General features: G+C 41.6%; 3 protein-coding genes across 3 annotated transcripts in view; 2 read left to right on the top strand and 1 right to left on the bottom strand.

Moving 5' to 3' along the window:
- LOC126556056 (rab11 family-interacting protein 4B) overlaps window positions 1-21,320 on the top strand; it is a 314,228-nt gene that overhangs the window by 8,324 nt on the left and 284,584 nt on the right. The window lies entirely within an intron of this gene.
- Window positions 1-21,320, bottom strand: part of LOC126568754 (pleckstrin homology domain-containing family G member 5) — an 80,979-nt gene that overhangs the window by 52,430 nt on the left and 7,229 nt on the right. The gene's annotated exons all lie outside the window — the stretch shown is intronic.
- The window catches only part of LOC126556358 (protein snakeskin), a 227,264-nt gene that overhangs the window by 204,594 nt on the left and 1,350 nt on the right, over window positions 1-21,320 (top strand). The window contains exon 2 of the mRNA XM_050211624.1: window positions 20,422-20,526. Within this exon, the coding sequence (XP_050067581.1) occupies window positions 20,476-20,526 (51 nt within the window). The 5' untranslated portion in view covers window positions 20,422-20,475. The remainder of the gene's footprint in view (window positions 1-20,421; window positions 20,527-21,320) is intronic.

Here is a 21,320-nt window from a genome sequence, read left to right as displayed (position 1 = left end):
GAGCAGCGTGATGGCAAAAGATAAATTATTCCACACTATTCCGACGGTGACATTCGGACGGAGTGTACAATTCATGCAAGCATTACGAATGGCAGCGTTAAACCTGTGGTCGATCAAATGGAAAGGAGAGGGTAGGGTTTAAAAATTGAATCCTGTCATACGACTGGCTGCCCAGCTCGTCAGCTTCCCCGGGGTGATGGAACACGGTCCGTTATGCTGGCCGGTGCTGCCTGGCACCGACGGGAAGAATAATCCGATGCATAAGCTATGCAGCGCATAGTTCGCAATCGGACCGTTCCAGTAACCCAGCATGCGAGCAGTATCAATTTACAATCTTTCTGCTACATTAATCATCGAAGCGCCATCTTGCAGCGCAGGTGTTCGCGCTACATTTGTCGCGCGTACAGTCCAAATTGGATGCACCAGCGTCGGGAGCTGTCGGGAGAAGCTTAAGCACCTGAAGAATACCTGCACTCAGTTGCAATGCCGAACGCTATTTTCATGTTGGGTTGCTTAACCGTAAATCTTATTGGCGATGGAACATGCCGGATGGAGTACAATGATATTTAATCACATTAATGGCTCTAGGTACGCGACACATCTGAGATTCGTGATACCAAAGTACTTCAGAAATAATTTTTACATTTGTGTTCGTTTTCGATGTTGTTTTCTATTATTCAAATTCGTATCGTAGCTTGGATTTCTTGTTTAGTTTTTGTTCACCTTTTTCCTTAAAGAACTATATTGTTTTGCAACTATCAATCAAATAAAAAGATTATTTTAAAAATAAATATTTCAAATACTTTTCATCTGCATCTTTACCTATCCTCTTCGATCCTTTCTATTGTGCATCTTTAAACACTACTCTTTATATTTCAGTTTTCGTTGTACGGCCAGGCCGCGAATTTACAAAGTTATTCTAAATTTTTGATATTGAATATAAATATTTAATAGATTGAATTATGAAGTATGTGATAAAACATTTACAAACCTCATTATTACTTAGTTTTCCTTTGTAAACATTTCCAAACATACAAAACGTACGCATTACCATGGCAAAACACTACAAGAGGCTTACTATTTATCTTACCTTTGTTAGTCCTCATTTCGCAGTATTAAGAGATAATCCTTATTGACTAATGACCTTGTGGTTTTTCTTACTTCTCAAAACATTCACTCTCATTCATGTAAACTAAAAAGCACAACTGTACACGCCACCACACTTACACACTAAATAGACGCTTAGATTTGAGGAAAGATATTTTGCTGGAATATCTAATGTGTGAAAATTGAATCAAAATAATATGCATTAAGAAAAATACACACATAGACACACACTCAATAATGCTAATTTGGTCACACATTCGGTCCTGTTTAATTTCACTTTGAAGTTTTGCGATGAAGTTTCGTAGAATAGGCACAAAATTAGCCCAATCAAATTGTTGGCTGGATTTTTTATGCCATAATATTCACAAATAAAATTGTCGATCACACAATAAAGGTTCTTATTGAACCAGAACGTGTAAAATTCAGTCATTATCACATTAACACATGAATTAAAACATTTGTCCAGGATTTTTGTGTATTCACCATAACGAACAAGTATTAGGAATAAAGATGCTTTCAGAAAAGTATAAAAATAAAGAACAAATAGAACAAATTCTAGTCGCGACAGGCACGCTGTACATCCAAGGAAAAATATTGACCGTTCGTTCCCTAACCGAGCAACGACCAACAAATTATGCGAGAAAGGGAACGAAGCGAGGAATTTCACTTCCGGCTAGTTAGACTGCTGCTGGTTGCTTGATCTGTGTTTTCTTTTTGGTTTTCATTGCAACCTCACTCACTTACCACTACACCAACGAAAGGCGAATGTTTGTAGTGGTCAATTCTGGCACCTTCGCCGTAGGATTCCTGCCAAATGTTTGAATGTGGCAAAGGCGCCCAATACACCGTTGACCTTAGTTGGGAAACGATCGATGAACCACAAATTTGCCTTTTTCTTGGCAACGCGTGGTTATTGTGACTCCGGCACTCCTCCTAGGATGGTCTTGCCTGACAACACCGTAGCACACATTATGAAATGTGTGAGACAGCAAACAAATGGCCTAATTTAATGCCGAGCATGGAAACTACATTTCACTATGACGAAGACAATCAAAAACTTCACTGATGAATCAATGTGGTAGCGAAAATCAAAGATACGAAGAGACAGCGAGCGAGTGGGTTTGTTGGGAAATGTTGTAAGCGATATCTCCACAGCTATTCTCTTGAGTAGCGACTAAAAACACAATTCCTCTAATGCGTTTAGCGCGGCTTTGCTAAACGCTTCCGGTGTCACGTGCTTCGGATCAACGTTCAGTCGCTGCTGAACGCTAGAATCGCGCCGTTATTGATTTAAAAAAAAAACGGTGGCAGCGTGTCTACGACAAATTCATCGCTGTTCTATATTTAGGTCAAGCTGCGACTAATAGCTTTACAAGTTGAGGTTTTTCTTTTCCCCTCTCATAAAGGAGTCTAATTGAAAGGCAAAAAATCTGCTATTTTCTACAAATAAATAAATAAATTAGTTAAATTTTAAAACTCTAGCACACAGTTTTCTGCTGTTCTTCAAGTTTTCTAGCACCAATCCATAGGCAACGCCAAGCTGAAGCACACCAGTTTGCCCTGCTTAGAAGCACACTTTGATTCGTTTCGAGGCCGAATTGATCCGGCCTGAAGCCTCGTGGCCTGAACTTCACTGCAATAATTTATCACGCGCATAAAAGCGGATTTGCCCCGCAACACATTCTTACTACGGCACTGTTGGCTTGCGGGAAAAAGCGGACACCTTCCGCTATTCACGGTCAACCGGGAACCGAACGGGTGGAAAAGAAAAACACTCACACAGACGTACGCTTAAATTTCCATCAATTGGCACAAGTTGGGAGGGTATTGCGGTATTGATTTCGTTGCTCGAACCCACACCAAATTCTATTCCCGTCATTTATTTACGGGTCGCTTGACGAAACTGCCCAAAACTATCATACCATCAACTGGGGAGTACCACCAGAAGTGTAAGTACAGTTGTAAACCATAATATAGCCGATACATCATTTTCATTCGCACGCTCCGGATTCTTTCACAAACTTGTGCTGTATTTGTTAACGGATAAAGTTACGAAACTTTACACTACACTACTGCACACTGCCAACTGATGCGTAGTTGTGCAAACTAGCGCGCTTGCAACTTGTCCTCCAAACGTTCTCGAACGAATATTGCAGTGTCAACGACATTTTCAACGTGCCGTGTCAGCCTTTTCTTGCTTCGTACTAGCAGCACTTTCAAAACTCGCTAATGCGTAATCACGCCAGTGCACGAACTGAGCCGGAATGCATATTTTATCCTTAAAGTGGCACAACATGTGGAAGAAGAGGTGATGAAGCTCTCTGCCATCTTTTGCGGGCGGGCTCCAGTGAGGATCTTTGGTGGTATGCTTCTGTGTGCTGTATTGGTTGGAGTAAAAACACGCACGGATCTACTGATTAGATGTTACCGATTGGGCTATGAAAGTGGAACTAACTGAACGTACTGGGCACGAACGTGCTCTACAGCCAGACATCCGATGCTTTCGTCAAACACGGCCCGAACGTAAAACCGAACGCAACCGAGCACGAGCAAGACCGCTGTTAAGCTTCGTAGCTCGGGAAAACCATCTGACCGCGTTGTCAACACACATACACAAAGAAAGACGGTGAAAGGATACGCGAAATGAATGAAAAGCTTCTGCCTAAAGAGATTCACATAAATCAAACAAAAGCGTATGGTTGGAGCTTTTCATCGTTGGCTATGTGGTAGTGTGACGCGGGAACTGCCGTAGAGTGAATAAACGTACCAAAACATGCTAAGCTTTTTGGCACCGTGGAAACGATTGCAGCCGGCATTTGATTTAAATGTACAATATTACGCACATTGGTACAAAAGAATGTTGAAGTAGGGTTAGCTTGAATTTTTGTAGAATTTATATTTTTCGTTATGGATAAAAACACTGCTGTTCCAAGCCAATCAGCCAATGTAGAACACAATCACATTCAATAAATTCTGTCAATCTTTCAACAACTTCGATGCGGCAAATGGTGGAAAAATGGTAAGTCTCTTCTACTAATCTCCCTTCGTTCGGCTGCGTTCCTCGTGCTCAGAAGAGGAAATCAATTCAAAAGTCAAGATAAGAGTGTCGAAAGGATGTGCCACCGGGCACAATGAGGGGCGGTGACTTCTTCACGCTCGGAAAGTGACATTGAATGAAAATAAATTCTGTACCCCGTGCTACAAACACAAGACCACAATCCACTACCGAACGACCGCCGATCCCTGCTAGCAGGCAGCAGTACCTCCTGTTGGAAATATTCCTTCAATCCTTTCGTGTGGGAAAGCGTTCACCGCTTGCTCACCCGTCTGGTTATTGATTTTATACGCCTTTCGTTCTGCACGAACACTCACTTTGCCAGTCACTCATAGCCGATCTCTGTGGCTCGTACAGCGCTTCACCGGCTGTACCGCTCGCTTCAGGACGGAAGGTTTTTGTGTAAAAAAAAAAAAAAAACATCGGTAAAGATTCATCGGGTGAAGCTGACGCATCAATGAGCTGAGATCAGCATAAACTTGTGTACACAGCAGGAGTTTAAGTTCTGGGTAGTTTTATTTTATGTGACATCACACAAAACATGGAGTATGTAAACGAGCGGCAAAAATGGAAAATCCCATGTACAAGTCACATGCGAAGCGTTGATAAAATCTCGTTGTTTGATTGTGGTGAGGGGAATAGAGTGGGAGCCGTTGAAAATGTTACTTAATGGATGATGAGGTTTTTAAACATTGTTTTCAAAAATTTCATCCAAATTTACCGAACGTTTCTCCAAAACGGAAAGAGCGAAACGACCTGATTTTAAGTTCAAACTAAAAACGTATATCCTTAAAAGGACAATGACAAAATCTAGCGGTTTTTGTAAAAAATCAAAGAAAGAGTTTGAAGTCAAGTTACAATAACATAGGCACAGGTTTAAATAGTTTGGTGAAAACCCACAATTTGGCCAGAACATTGACCGTGCTTACGCTGTAAATTTCTCCGATTCGAGCTATACATTTTTTTGTCTGTAGTTTATAACATCAAACTTCAACTCAAGCAAAACCTTGTTAAGCTTACCTTTGGTGTGTCAGGGATTTCCTACTTAAAAACAGGACCTTCTCGGATACAACTATTCAAAGCGATCCGTGTCCTTGACTCATACCAAAAACCGATTAAATGGAAATTATTGAATCATTCAATTCCAAAGTCAGTTTCAGCTGGTGATGATTGCTGTGGTACTAAGTTTATCCACCCTCCTGGGACGGTGAAGAGTTTGTAAAACAGAATCGAAAGAAACAGATCCTGAATCGAAATCCCTCAATGTGCTAACCGTGCTAGTCAGCACCCGTGACAAATCCATTGGAAAAGAGGTCTCGTAGCCAGCCGGACAAGGTGCAAAGAAAATAGCTGCAAAACAGCAAGGATCGACCGAGACAGCAGTTTTGTTTTGCACAATTTACAGCTCTTAAGTCCCCTTACAGCCAATAAGTTCAAGCTACGCTCAACTTCGGATCCCTTTTTCAACTTCTTCTCCAGCCTGACGGGCTGGACCTGAACCACAACAATCTTGATGAAGCAATGATGCCGCCTGCAGGAAAATGCCGTAACCGGAACATACCATTGCATTACGGCAAACTACTCGGCTCAGCTGGTAAACCCCCGTGGGCTCGTGGCCACATAGCTTTACAGTGCCTGCTTCAACTTCCATCCTACATCTTTTTGCCTGTGGAACGTACCTGCAACGAGAATAAAGAAAAATAAACAACCAATAAATCATCGGTACTTGAGCCCATTGCATTGTAAAAGAATCGGAAAACAATCAGCACCCTGGGCAGGTTTAAAGGAGCGTAGTTGTTTTGCACGTCAAGATTGTTTTCAGAACAATTCTACCGTAAATGAAAATAATAACGTAATATCAAACAAAAGAGTTTGCGAGAATATGTTGATCTTTTTAATGATTTCTTTTAGTTTTTAGAAAAATAATTTCAATGCAATAATGCAAAATTACTAGTAACAGGTTGGCTGATAAGTCCCCGGTCTAACAAAGAAAAACACATTTTTTTGTCAAAATTCGTTTTTATTATTCAACATAGTTCCCTTCAAGAGCGATACAACGATTATAACGACCTTCCAATTTTTTGATATCATTTTGGTGGTACTCCTTCGGTTTTGCCTCGAAATAGGCCTCAGTTTCGGCGACCACCTCTTCATTGCAGCCAAATTTTTTCCCTGCGAGCATCCTTTTGAGGTCTGAGAACAAGAAAAAGTCGCTGGGGGCCAGATCTGGAGAATACGGTGGGTGGGGAAGCAATTCGAAGCCCAATTCATGAATTTTTGCCATCGTTCTCAATGACTTGTGGCACGGTGCGTTGTCTTGGTGGAACAACACTTTTTTCTTCTTCGTTCTTTTTTCGTTCGTCAAGCAACCAAAAGTTGCTTGACAAAAGACGCTCTGTCTCACAAACCAATTGACATACAGACGTCAAATTTTGACACGAATCATTTGAAGGTTGGTGCTATATAAAAATTATATGCATTTAATACTAGCGGCGCCATCTATGTGTCAGACCGGGGACTTATCAGCCAACCTGTTAAAAGTAGCTTAGTAAATAAAAAGTAACGAAAACATATAGAAAAGTAGAGAAGTAATTGCCTAAGCATCTTGTTTTTTATGCTCCTTGATGCTGTATTGTAAACTACCAAGTGGCAAATTATATAATACGACCATTTGCTTGTGTATTCCAGTGCAAAAAGAGTATATAATATAGTTTTGCAAGAAAACATTCATCACGGCAATGCACTGAAAGATAATTTGTCCTTGCTTTGGTAGTCCCCAGACGATTTCCCGTAACACAACCACCCAGTGACGGTATTATCATCGGTAGTGAAGGATCCAAAAATAGAACGCATGCCAAATTCTCCAACGATGGATAAGAAAAGCTTATTCTCCCCGCCCAAGCCAAGAGTTTGGAGAGCTGAAACAACATCTTGAGCATGGTAAGCTTTTTTGCGCCGCGATCACAACCAAAACAAACCCAACAACTATCCTCATCAAAGTTTCAAACCATTTTAATTCACGCGGACAAACACACTCGCAAAACACCTTGTGCAAAATCCAACCCACACTCTCTGCCAAACGAAAAAACCAATTTTCCTCCATCCGGGGAAAGCGTTTCTTTCATCCGTTTGGTGAAACTCTGCTTTTTGCAGACATTTCACAGGTGTTTGGCCAATACAACTTGGTATGCTACTCAAGCTGGACAGTGTTTTCCATCCGACTTTCACCGATGGCTACACTTGGTCACCCATTTGAAGCTGCTATCGCGTGCACAGTTCGATTGCAGCCACAAAAAAAAACCCCCCGAGAGAACCCAACGGACTGCTGATCCGCGTTATCTACCACCGTACTTACGGTAGGTAAGATACACTCCACACCAAAATATGCCGAATGGAATGACGCTGGTGGGTGTTGCAAATGGAGAAGAGAAAGGTATTACATTACCTGCAGCAGAACGTCAGATTAGCAAGATTCAGCAGCAGCAAAGGACTTAAAAGATCCTAAAGAAGAAGGATTTCGCAACGAGAGCAGAAACTCGAATGATTGCTCTGCTAGGCACAGGTCGGAGTACAGGAGGGAAAGGAAAGAAACGTTGGGATGCGTCATAAAAAGCTCATGCATATTTCGGTTGGCTTTCTGGAACCCAACGTTTGGTAGTTTCCTCCATAAACCACTGTTTACTGTTGGTGTGCTGCCGTATTGTTTGTGTGCTGTACATTTTCCTTATTTCTGTGCTAGTTTTTGAGTACAGAATGTAAGAAAGACTAGAAAAACGATTTTTAAGTAAAAATATTTTGTCTTTAGTGGTTTTTTATTAGGTATGTCGAAACGGCTTATGTGTGATGTACGAAGACTTCGTTAAGGCGAGATGTAGGTTTGAGTTTTCATTACATTTATGTGTAAAATTCTTCTAAAAATTAGACTAAAAAACACATAAAATCCAAACAACATGTTTGATGCCAGTAATAAAAGAAACCTAAATAGCAACTATGTTTCCAAACAAGATTTTATAATGTTGCTACCAGGCCATGTTATAATCGAACGTTGTTCGCTGATATGGAGACGCATGGTACCTCATTAATGACTTCCTACGTATAATCTATTTGGTGCACAATCAAATTATTTCACGCGAGTCTCACTTAAACGTGACACACTTTCTCTTCCACGCAAACAGCAGCATTCGCACTAACGACAACGGGGCCGTTTCGTTGCTAATGCTCATGGTAAAGTAAATAAACGAACCCTAATCGTTCGCGTTGAATTTCTTCCTATACGACAATCCTGCCCGTCTACCCACCAACTCTGTGTTTATCCGGAAGCGTTACCGTCGTGAGTATATCTATTTTCAACACACTTCGAGTGAACGATAATCCTACACCTGTGTTCCGAGTAGAGAAACACAGGAAAAGCCGACAGGCGTTTATAATCATGTACCAGACTAGAAATACAAATGGCACTCTATAAGAAGGATAAGGTCGTAACACAAAGATGCTTTTAAAATTGTACATATTTACTTCGAAAGTGATAGGCTTATAATACAGAAAAATCATAAACAGATGAAAATTAGAATTATTGGAAAAAGGTCTCTTTGACCGAGGATACCTGAAATAAGGAGCCATGTCATTTTGGAGAAGGAAATGTCTCCAAATCAATGTGGCTTGTAAGTGGTTTGTAAACTAGTTTTAACCAATTCGGCATACGGTAGCGGCGCTTTCAGTGTGGTCTTTCACACGGTAGGATTGGTATCAAGGCTCATCTGAACCCTTGTATTAAGAATTGATTGCAGCCATATGATACACAGACAAATCTATGTCGAGGAAGCAGATAAATAGTTAGAGGAATAAACTACACTATGCAAAGGATGGTTTTATTTTTGAATATTTTTGTTGAATTAGCGTGTCTCAGAACACCTTCTCTTCTTCTTCGCTTAACGACCTTTTAAGGTCACGCTGGCCATTAAATGGGTTACTACACTTGCTGATATAACATAGTTTGATAACCAGTCTACACTACGGGGGAACGGTCGGGTTGGGATTCGAACCCAGGTCTTGCCCTTGCCGTGGAGACTAGCGCTGTCGCCTACACAACCGAGCCGCCCCAGAACACCTCTGATACCAGATAAAACCGAAAATTTTTATGTTCCACAACTTTAATTTTTTTATTCTTATGAAAGTCAAAGGAACGAGCAGGCGACAGAAAACCTCGTGTTGCAGATTAACGATACAAAATTGACGACGAAGAAATTGACGACCAAATTGATGATGCCATCATGAGGGTGATGTACGAATAGGTGACCGCAAGTTTGAAGTCATCCAAAACTTCACCTATCTTTTTTTTTGATGATGATGATGATAAGTCCCACCTCTAACCCCAACACAGGTTTGAGAAGGACGAAACTATCTTTAAGATATTTAAACTCTAATACATGTTTTGAATATCCATGTCAAAAAAACTAGACGGTAAGTGGTGGCATCAAGAAACACTCTACGGTATCCACCGGATTTCATACAATTCCAGCCCTAAGATCCTAGTTCCCTAGTGTCCGTTAAAGTTGCGTCCCGGCTACCATTGATGGGTAACGGTCTACCACCTTTTAGAACACACTGTTCCATGCGTATGGCCAGATCTCCAACACCAACATGGTGTCAGAGAACTACCTTCCGGGACAGGAGAATCTAATGTGTCTCAGAGATTGGCCACGTACAACATCCATGAATGAATCTCGCAGTTACCTTGCCAGACTGCATGAAAAACGGTAGAATCCACGGGCATCCCTTGAATGTCCACTTATACGCGCGCGTGTCTCAAACTATGCTGTCTCATTAAATTATAATTTATTTTTTTAAATATTAATAATTCAAACAATCTATAATCTCATCATCATCAACGAGATCGTGATGACAACTGCAGTTACACTAGATAGAGTCACGTAGGACAACTACATACACCAATGACATAAAGCTCACATTACACAGTTTTTTTACATAATCGGCACATCCGCGTCTAAACTGGAACAGGTTGCTCGCATCTTTAATTTCCGCTGGCATCCTTTTGTACATTTGGATTCCTTTGAAGAATAGAGAGTTTCTAGCTCTCAGGGAAATCATGTGCGGTATTCTTGGTGCATCGGCGCTGCGTGTACAGTATCGATGCACGTCTGAACCACGCACTATTCTTTCCCCCAAATACCCAGGCAGCATGCCTTTTACTAGCTTGTGTATAAAGGTCATAGTTTGATACACTATCCTTTGTTCAACCGACATCCATTGAAGGATATCCAGCATCACAGCAGACGATGTACGTCGACCACAACCTAACACAAGCCTCATTATACGGTTTTGCAAGCGCTGCAGCCTGCTTAGTTGGCCTCTACTGCCAAGAAACAAGATTGTCGAGCAGAAATCAAAGTGTGATGATATTATTGATTTGTAGAGCTGAATTTTCCCAACTAAGTTGAGATCGTTCGCTAGTCTACTCATCACTCCACACTTTTTGGCAACTTTGGCGATGACCCAATCTATGTGAGCGTCGAATTTTAACTTTTCGTCCAGTAAGACCCAATCTCGGGTCAAAAGTCAGCACCGAAAACAGCATAGAGACGGAGTTGCACGCTAGGATTCTGGCGGCCAACCGGGCATTCTACAGCCTGAGGAAACATCTCACCTCGAAAAACCTTTCGCGACAGTCGAAGCTGGGACTGTATCGAATCTTTATAGTTCCAGAACTCACATACGCCTCTGAGACATTGTTACATGGGCTGGTAAACCCTGCAAGAAATAAATGTAGTCTTGTTGAATTGTAAGTTAAAACAATCACAAATAAACTACACTTCATTGTGAATGGTGCTTTTTAACACGACATTCATTCAGATTACAAATTAAAAACGCTTATTCGTGTATTTACATTCCCCATTATAAAACCCCTAAGGAGTCTTACTTTGCCATTTTGGATATCTAGTAAAATTAAGGAAAAAATATCAAAACAATTACGATTAAATTATTAATTAAGTAATTCGATGCTATTCGGTTCCCAGTTTATATCCAGTTATGGTAAAATCGTGAACTTTTTGCTGTACTTTTACTATGATGGATAGAACATTTTGCTACTAATGCCTGTTTTTAGGTTGAAAAAAGAGCCCAGATCCTGGGATAGATTCCAGTTAAAATCAAGTGAAGCTTATACCATTCCGGGATAATAATATAAGAATTTTACCAAAATAACATGATCTTTCCGGCAAAAGAAATCACAATTCAAGTACATTTTATTACAAACCAACAACAAACCAGCACAAATCTCGTGAGAAGGATACGACAATAAAAATGCATCGAAGGCTTCATGGCGATCTGACACACAATCGCGATTATACGCTATTACTCCCAAGAGAACGGTTACTGTTAACAGCCAGGCTCAACATAAAAAGACACCAAAAATTGCTAACACAAAGCGTACAACGACACAAGAGTCCAAAGGTTTGCCGGTCGTACGTAACTCAACGAAAAAAAAACCTTAAAAACAAGGGTACTTTACTTTGGGTTTGAGTTTGTTTTTCGCACTTTCGCTTTCAAACGACCAAAGCAAACACAAGTTTAAAATCGAGATAGAATACATCCTACCGCATCGCGCACATTGCGACAATGTGAAACTTTTGCCGCGGCAATGTCACAGAAGCTCCGGAAAAGGCGGATGCTATAGAGATGTAGTAGAATACAAATATTCTTTTGGGTTCCAAATTGTTCAGATTAACACTGTACCACGATAGAGATGAAAAAAAAGGACCCAAACCCGTACAAGATGTATGGATAGGGGAAGTCACGAAAGGCAAACAAATGTTGAAGCGATGAGGGTTTGCCGTCTGCCCGTCAGCTTTCAAATCCATCCGAAATCGGTAAGCTTTTCCCGAAAAGATGTAGTGACAGCGGTGGCATCGAATGCTGTTGCTTGATTTGACGTCGCAGGAAACTGCGTGCCACAAAAGACACATTACACTCACCGGAGCAAGGACGACTGCCGGGATCGGTTGCTGTCGTGCGTCGGATGAACATTACGGCCATTGTTTGGTGAGTGTCTTCCGACGTGTGAATGGGCGAGGATCGGTGCAAGGTACAAGGTAAGCGTAAGGTATGAAAAATTAATATCTAACCTTTCAGAACCTCGAGTAAAAGCGTGTTGAATTTACGGATCAAGCGACACACCTCACGGCATCACCTGCTGCCAATCCCTACTGCTTTGTCTTCACTTTAAACACATCGCCATAAACCATCGGCCGGTGTGGAAATGAGTTATGATCGGTTTACAAAAAAAAACGAAAGTAGCGAAAAAAAGCTACACACAACGTGCTGTCAGCAACATGTTCACGTTCGAGCGTGACTCGAAATGCAAAAGTGAACGAACGACAAAGCTCTAAGGCAACGATCCTGTTTGAAAGGGGAAGCCTAAGGACGAAAAGCACATATTTACGTTCGGTTAAGCTAATACACAGTAGCTGAAGCTTGGATGAGACTGGCGTTCGGTCTTCCACTACATTTCGACCTTGAAAAGTATATCTCTCTCCCAAACACTTTCAATATGCTGCCCGGCGGGTAAGATTTGGCCAAAAAGACTATGTCAAATATTTTCTCAGCCAAAGTACACATTCAAAATGCCAGCGAATGGAGAGGATTACAGGACATCCATTGCCCTTGAGCTACAATGGATTTGTGCGAGGTTTATAATGGTGGCAGACAGGCAGTTTTGAAATAAAAGAGACTTTCGTTGGGAGGATCTTTGCGAAAGGTGAATATGCTGTAAACGTAAATAAGAACCGCTATTACAAGATTATTTACCTTTCTCGGTGAAACTTGAAGTAGAGGAATTTTTGCGGAAGGCCTACGGTTGCTTACCAGGAATGTCCTACAATGGTTCAACACGTTTGCATGGAGTTGTTGTCTGTATCTGAACCACTTTACGCACTTTAACGCATGCTTCGATCACAAAAAGTCGCCTAAAACTGTCCCTAATGTATTACCTTAAACCTTAAGAAAAACCCCTTTACGACCTTTTAATGTCATACAAGCACAAGTGACAACGTTCTTGGTTTATATTCCACATACTATTTAAAACATTCAAAGGTAATTTTAAAATTTATAAATGCAACGCTTTTGTCTTTATGCTTACCTTAACAAGTGCTCTCGTCATCCAGTTGCATGCCAAGCTTTTTTGCTGTTTTGAGAGTCACGAAGCCGTTCCGATGTACCTGGCGCTAAAATTCGATCAAATTACTTCTCCACCTACAGAGCTGATGAAGATGTTAGCTGATAAATGAGACAATTCATCTTTCTATTTATCGTGCGAAATGATCATAGCTCTATTGTTGCAATAACAAAAAAATCATTTCACCCGGTATGTGCGCACAAAACCGACCGATAACATTTGAAGCACTTTATTATGTCCTTTTCCCCGTGTCGACATTTCCCTAACTTTAGGCTTGGGCTTGTGTCCCTCGCAACCATTGGGCACGGTTGATTTGCATAAATATTCAACAAATTTCTAACACCCACGAACCCAACGCTCTCGTTGGCGCTGGACGGTATATGGCAAAAGAAAGCAAAACAAACGTCGATACTCCTTGAAGTGCAAATCCGTCGCTAGACTAGAAAAGGGGCTTGCGATCGGATGCGGTCATCAGTGTGGTTGATTTTACATTTCGCTTCCCAAACGGACCCTTGTCAAATATTCTTAAGTGATTACATTCTTGAATTCGTGATTAAATTTGCACAATTTTCCACTCTATCTTCATTCGATGGGCTCATGTTTCTTATCTCCAGATCGTCGTTCAATGGCGATAGCGACAGAGCGGCTAACAAATATGGTTTTACCTGCGACGGTCGAGTCGGCGAGTGTGGATAAAGTTTTTCCATTCGATCACCTGGCAATAGAGCACTGTTCCTTAAAAGCTGACACACTGAAGGAAAGAAAGGGCGGAGCAGTGGAAACAACAAGCAAACGATTTGCAATCAATGAGAAACATGTTTTCACATGATCTTGATTTGCTTACTACTATAAACTCAGGAAAAATTGAACTTTTATTTTATATTAAGATGAGTAAAATTGTTCACCATACATTGGACTAGCTAACAAGTAGCTAAAAGAATAAACTTTACATTCGGTAACGTGACCAACGGTAACGTAATCGCTCCTCAGTAAGCTCTACTCGTAAGTCAAGTACATTGTTCAAATAATTGAATTCTTTTGGATCATGTGCAACATATCGCGTGTTTTCAAAACCTAACCTTAAGAATGGTTGTGTCCTGGAATCGCGTCTGTGTACGCATATTGACATTTTGTTAAGTATATTTGGAACATTGATACGTTCCGATTAAAGGTCCAATGTTTCTAGGTCTAGCATTAAGCAACGGGAGCTTTGTCGCGACAGAGTACTGTTATATTTCAAGTGCAATTTACGTACTCTGTTTTAAATGTTCTGCCTTAGGACACGATACTACTGAACCATAATCTAGATTCGATCTTACTAACGTGCAACACAGTGTTATGAATGCATTTTGGGTAATCATAGCCTCTTACCAGAGGCATAGGCTCTGGTAATTTTAAACATTATGCCTAATATTCTATTTGCCCGAGAATAATATCTTCGTGGTGTCGTGTGACATTAAGTTTCGAATCGAGTATAACACCTAGATCGCGAACTTCATCGTTCTTCTGAATGATTGTCATTGTCACTGAGCGTGTCATAGTTGAGTTTCACAGGTGCGCGAGCCAGAGAGAACGATACGACAAAACACCTTTGAACACCTAGGGTTAACCTATCACCCCATATACACCATATACTAAAGACATTAAGAACATAGGTCCGACGAGTCACTATGGTCACGAACAGTTGTAATTTTACTATGTGTAATATTTGTAATACTAAAACTTATGGTCAGGTAGCACCTAGGAGACATCGTTGACGTACAAAATAGTAAATAACTGTGGTCCGAGATTGTTGCATTTTGGTGCGTCTGATGTGTTGCTGTATGGATCAAGTACATAATAGTCAAATGCCCTACAATTCCAGCACTCCAGAGGCATTACATCGTTCTGCCCTTCCTGAGAACTACAGTTCTATTTTAACAACAGATTCCTCATTGCACGAGAAAATTAAGACCATACCTAATGATCTTCGCCCGAGGGTAGTTCCGGGTATTTTCATGAACAAGTATGGTCATTTAGACCAAATAAGCAAGTACTACACTGATGGATCATCCTCTGAGGAGGACACTGGCTTCGGTGTTTTTAGCGAGTCCACCGAAGCATTTTTCAAATTGATGCTGCCATGTAGTGTTTACACCGCTGAGCTAGCCGCAATATTTTACACACTATTGGTGATAGCAGCGAGGCCCTCGGACCAGTACTTCATCTTCACTGATAGCCTTAGTGCTATTGAAGCACTGAGATCTCCGAAGGCTATTAAGAGTCAGGATTTCCTTACCATCAAAATCATTGAACTGCTTGGCTCAATGTTCGATAAGGCGTATAGGATCTCGCTAATTTGGCTCGCTAATCACTGTGGAATTCCCGGCAATGAGAAGTCAGACTCACTGGCCAGAACAAGCTTTCAAGAGTGCGCTTTTTACGACCGACCTATCTAAGCCCATGAGTTCCTTCGTTTTTCACAAAATCTTTTCTTTTTTTTTCTTTTTTCTCATTAGCAGAGCATTTGGAAAGCGGATGAATTCGGGCGTTTCCTTTTCCTTGATCTCTCCGCAAGTGTCCCTGCGGCCTTGGTTCGATGAGCTCTTTGTTGACCGGGCATTCATACGAATGATGTCTCGATTGATGTCGAATCATTTTGCGTTGAATGGTCATCTACAGCGTATAAATCTGGCTGAGACGAAAGTATGTGACTGCGGTAACTGATTCCACAATGTGGATTTCCTTCTGTGGTGGAAGGAATTTGAAACTGCAAGACCCTCCTTGTTGAGCGCAGTCGAGCATATCGGTAGACGAACGGGTACATAAATTAAAGAAGTGTTGGCTACCAAGGACCTCCCCTACATGAGGATCATTCTCAACGGTCGGACAACGGACGGTCCTATGATTCCACGGTCGGACGGTCGGACAACGGACAACGGTCTTGTCCTATGATTCCACATCCCAAGTATCCTTCCAATCCTTATTCGTATTCCACCATTCCTTTTTTGTAAAATGTTGTGTTGTCTATGTCTTTAGTGTATTTTTTGTAGTGCCACGGGTGATCCGATGACTGGGCAACAGCAGTCGAGGGCGATTCCAACACTGCCGTAAAAGGGAGGCAGGCGTTGTTCTAAGTACAGTGTTCTCTACTCCAGTCCAGCTTTGGCACATTGAGTTTGACAGCGTTGGCGTCGGGTTTGGGTTGTTTGGCGGGATCAGTCTCGAGAGTAGTGAAGTCGCTTTCGCTGCTGCGCGATAGAGCTTGTCAATCATCCTTTGAATGGACGTTGACTAGAGTGAGCTTGGAATGTCATTGCTGGACTGCACTGGAGAACACTGTACGCAGGCGAATCCATGTTTGTGCTGTTCAACTCATTTTGCTTGTTTGTTGCAGTCCAGACCGTAGCATAATGTAATGTCATAATGGTCAACAATATAACGGCCACAACACCACAATAGCCGAACATTGGATGCAACCAACCACCATAGCAGCGTTTCAAGCAGTATTTCATTTTTTATGTCGAGATGAATGCAGTTCACTTGCAGCCCCATACCCATACAGTTCATACAAATTGAAACAAAGTCTACCACATTTGGGGCCAAGGAGCGTTTAGGCATGAATCCATGTTGACCCGTGGGTGACGCTCTCATTAGTTGATCGTGCAGAATCATCTCCAAAACGTTCGCCAGTGAACAAAGAAAATATATATAAAATAATGGTTTATTCTCTTTTTTCCGTCTTTAAATCAGTCATTACAGGGGTTTCCGTCTTTACAGGGACTTTTTTTTAGTTACAGCTTAAAAGCTTTTCAGCGAAAGTTACTGTTGTTTGGAGACATTGTCCATCAGAGGTAATATGTACTTTTCAATTAGGATACTTTTTTATATATACTCTAACTAACCTAATTTTCCCTTACTTTACCTTACCTAACTTTCAATTATAAACTCAGATTACTATGAAAAAAAATCCTTGATATGGATGTGAGGTAAGTTTAGTGATTTATATCTAATTTTTTCGTTGGAAATTACGGCGTTCGGGATAATTTTGACAGTCACCTACGGAGAAAGAAAGAAAAAATTATGGCAAAATTAATCATCGGGGAAATTTTTTTTGTTTTAGAAATAGTATCTTACCATGTATTTTATTCATTTTATTCAAAATATCCGCCCGCGGATTCTATTACGGCCTCCACCCGTCTCCGGAACCTGGAACAAGCCCTGGCGACAGTTTCGCGGGCTAGGGCCGCGAAAACGGACCTGAGCTCCGCCTTGGTGTTGCTGGAGGTTCTGTTGGTGTCCCGTTCCACCGCGCCCCACATGAAATAATCCATTGGATTAAGATCCGGGGAGCTGGGAGGCCACACATTCGGCGCGGTGAAGTCGTTGAAATTGGCCGCCAACCACTTCATCGTTTTGGAGGCTGTATGGCACGGAGCGGAGCGTGTTCCTGCTGGAACACGTACGGTCTGCTGTTGGCCACTCTCGTGATCCAAGGCTTTACGACGGTGTCCAGCATGGAAATGTACCCGTCCGCGTTCAGCCTCAGCCCCTGCTCGAAAAAGTGGGGCGGCATCACGTCCCCTTCCGATGACACGCAGGAAAACACCATCACCGTCTGGGCGAACTTGGTTTGCGGCACCCGTGGCACGTCCGCCGGGCAGTAAGCCAGCCACCGGTTGTTCTGGGTGTTAACCGTGGCGGCGGTTGTCGCGTCCGGCGCGGATCATCATAATGCATGTGATCCGCTTCCACAATGTACTCTTTTTTGGCATTTTTTTATCGCGGAATGTTTTTTGTCAGAATTGTACACTTCCTAATCACATCATATTTATGACTTTACTCACAGTGACCATGGGATGGTGGAGTCGGCGAGTTTTATTAAATGGGAACCTGGATTGATTAGCTTTTGGAGCATTTTGTGTGGGAAGATCATTGCTTGCGTGTTGCCTTCATTTATCTTAATTTCCACTTAATATCTTATTTTTTCATTCACCAATTATGTTGAGGCTACGCTGCGTAGAGCCGTGCAGCTCAACTAATGTTCTACCCTTTGCTGAGATCGCTGTGTCGTCAGCGAACATTAACAACTGGCTGCCGTTGAGAAATTGAGGAACATTCGCAACATAAAGCAGGTAAAGCATAGGATCGAGTATGCTACCCTGGGGTACAGCCGCTGGAACATTTGTGGTTTCTGAAGAAGTGGATCCTAATGCTACACAGAATGTTCTGTGTCTCAGATAACTCTACAGAAATTTGATGGCAGTTTAAAACGCATCATCTTGTGAATCAGCCCATCATGTCAATCGTTATCAAACGCTTCAAATCATTCAAATCAAATATTGTTTACAAGGCGAAGAAGCTGATGAGCCGTAGCATGACCTTCACTGAACCCAAATTGTATTGTTGGAATGAAGCTTAGTTCGTTTGTCACTTCTTTTAGTCTTCGTATGACCAGCATCTCGAATAGCTTTCCAAGAGCTGAGAGGAGACTGATAGCCCTGTAGCTGGATGACAGCGTTATGTCCTTCCCAGGTTTGATGACAGGAACCACACTTGCACATTTCCATGCCTGAGGAGAAAAAAGTGACGTTATCCCTCTGTAACTGGTAGCTAGGTGGGGGTCTCTTTTTTAAAGATTGGTGTCATCCGTAGGACTCTTCCATATCTCAGGTTCAAAGATGTTACGGACCGATGTTGCTTTTTCGTCTTCTATGCTTAACGACCTTTAAAGATCACGCCGGTCATCGAATATGGCGTACGAAACTTGCTTATTATACCACGTATTTGGTTAAGGATTTAAGCCCCGGTCCGGCCATTTGAAGTCCGACGCCGCTGTTGCCTACACCAACGGGCCGCCCGTATTGCTTTGGTGTCTGATTATTTAGAAAATAATTACTGTTAACCGTCTGGTTGGGATCGAAACCTCACGAACTTGTTCTTCGAAGCGAAGAAGAAGAGTTTTAAATGAAAAACTACAATCGTTTTACGCCGCAACGTCATTGTCAAAGCTCAAATAATAAGATCTAAATAAGCAAAAGATAACAGCTTTGAAACACCAATAAGTTAAATGAAATAAAAAGTCAAGTTAAGACAGCATAAAATTCTGCAAATAGTTCGATATGTTCAAACTGTACACGGGCGTAAGTATTAGTTAGCATTATTGCCTATGAGATAATTTCTTGCCAACATCAATCACGATAAGATAATGGTATTTGCAAAACGACATTCAATGTGAGTCACGGGTGAAAAAAAAATTCAATACCAATGAAAACTAACTTAGTCACCTGCAACTATCTTTTTTTGTTAGTAATCATGCATTCAACACACTAATGGATTATCTGTTTGATACTGAAACATAACTCTTTTACTCCATCTTCGCACGCATATCAGATTCAGATATTAAAACAAAATACAATAAATTCTGACGGTTGTTGAATCTGAAGACAAGAATGCTTTTTGAGAAGAATGCAGAGCATAAAGCACCAGAGAAACATGCCGCTTGTGTCATTCCTAAACGATGACCCACAGCACGGCATCCACTTTTCAAACACTGCTCCACGACGGCAAACATTCCACACAATATTTTGAAACATTTCTTTGCTGGCAATCAAGTTGTCTACACCTTGCACGGATATTACTCACCGCAGTTCGCCTTTCTTATCGTTCGCTACAACGCCCGTGGTACCCTACCACGCATACAAACACACCGTAAGGTCACGCAAAGGAAGGTGTCGCTGGTTAGTTTGGCCACAGACCGAGCATATTTCCGCTTTATCTAATCTACGAAACGTACCCACTCAACTGATAAGCAGGTGGTAGTGGTGACACTGATATCGGATACCGAAATGCGGTTACGAGCATCGTTCTCCGGTCAGAATCGATTCAACCGCTTCGTCCGACAGAAGGTACGTACGTAGATGAGGCCAACACGTGTACCAAACGGCATTCAACAATATCCCAACGAACTGATAATGAAGGTCTGAAACCCCTTTCTTCGGCAGGATCCGTGCCAGCATTCCTGCAGTTGCAGCAAATCAAGTCCAACCAGCCGCAGCAGCGTTGAGGTTACTCTACAGGTGTCGTAATAACAAGTGGCCATCGTGGTGCATCGCTATCGTACGCAGCTATCCCACGCATCAAAATGGTGTCCGCGGAAACGATCGGTTCCATTTTTATAAAAGTGTTCAAAGTGGTGAGCTTATATTTTGGTTGATTACTGTGCTTTTGGGATGTTCTTTGGGTTGCAATATTGGCAGTGTGTGTAAAAACGATTTCTGCGAATTTAACGGTGGATTGTGACAGTCCAGGTTCAAAAAATAACTGTACCAAGGACATATCTTGCATCATACGCAAAACGTTTCGATTGATCGTAAAAGCAGATTTGCTATCTTGTTGAAAAAGTGACCGTAAGTGTGATTTCTCCGCAGCATTAGTTCATGAATGGTGGTGACATGTACGGCAAGCGATCAGACCAATTGTGCAATCTTGCGAGTACGAGAAAGGAACCACACCCTATCGATAACTGACTTGTAGTGCCACGGCTAGCAATGTAGATCTCGCCACTTCCGGTGTAACAAAAGTGCACTATAATTTCAAGTAAATTTTAAAAAGCGATGTATGTTAGTAACATTTACTCAGATCACTGAGTAGATTCTTTTTTTCTGGCATCTCAGTGGAAAAGTCAAAATTCAAATTTATATAGAAAACTGTAGATAAAATCTAAAACAAAATTTTGTCTTCTTTTTCTATTTGATACCAAAGACTTGTGTCCCGCATTAAAGGCAAAGTCCTACAAAATGGAACGGTTTTGTATCATCCCAATGACTAGCTGTAGAATTCGTGGAAAATAATTATCGTTCCCAACATTGAGTTCGCACCAGTGATAAGATAAGGGATGTGATCACTCTAACCAACAAGGGTTGTTCATGATGGTATGCGTCAAATGCCCGATAGAACATGTAAACCCTTTTACGGTAGGTTACGGAG

Source organism: Anopheles maculipalpis, chromosome 2RL (assembly GCF_943734695.1).
Source record: "Anopheles maculipalpis chromosome 2RL, idAnoMacuDA_375_x, whole genome shotgun sequence".
NCBI classification, from domain to species: Eukaryota; Metazoa; Arthropoda; class Insecta; order Diptera; family Culicidae; genus Anopheles; species Anopheles maculipalpis.
Note: the sequence above shows the minus strand (reverse complement) of the source record. Positions and strands in the feature narration are given on the sequence as shown.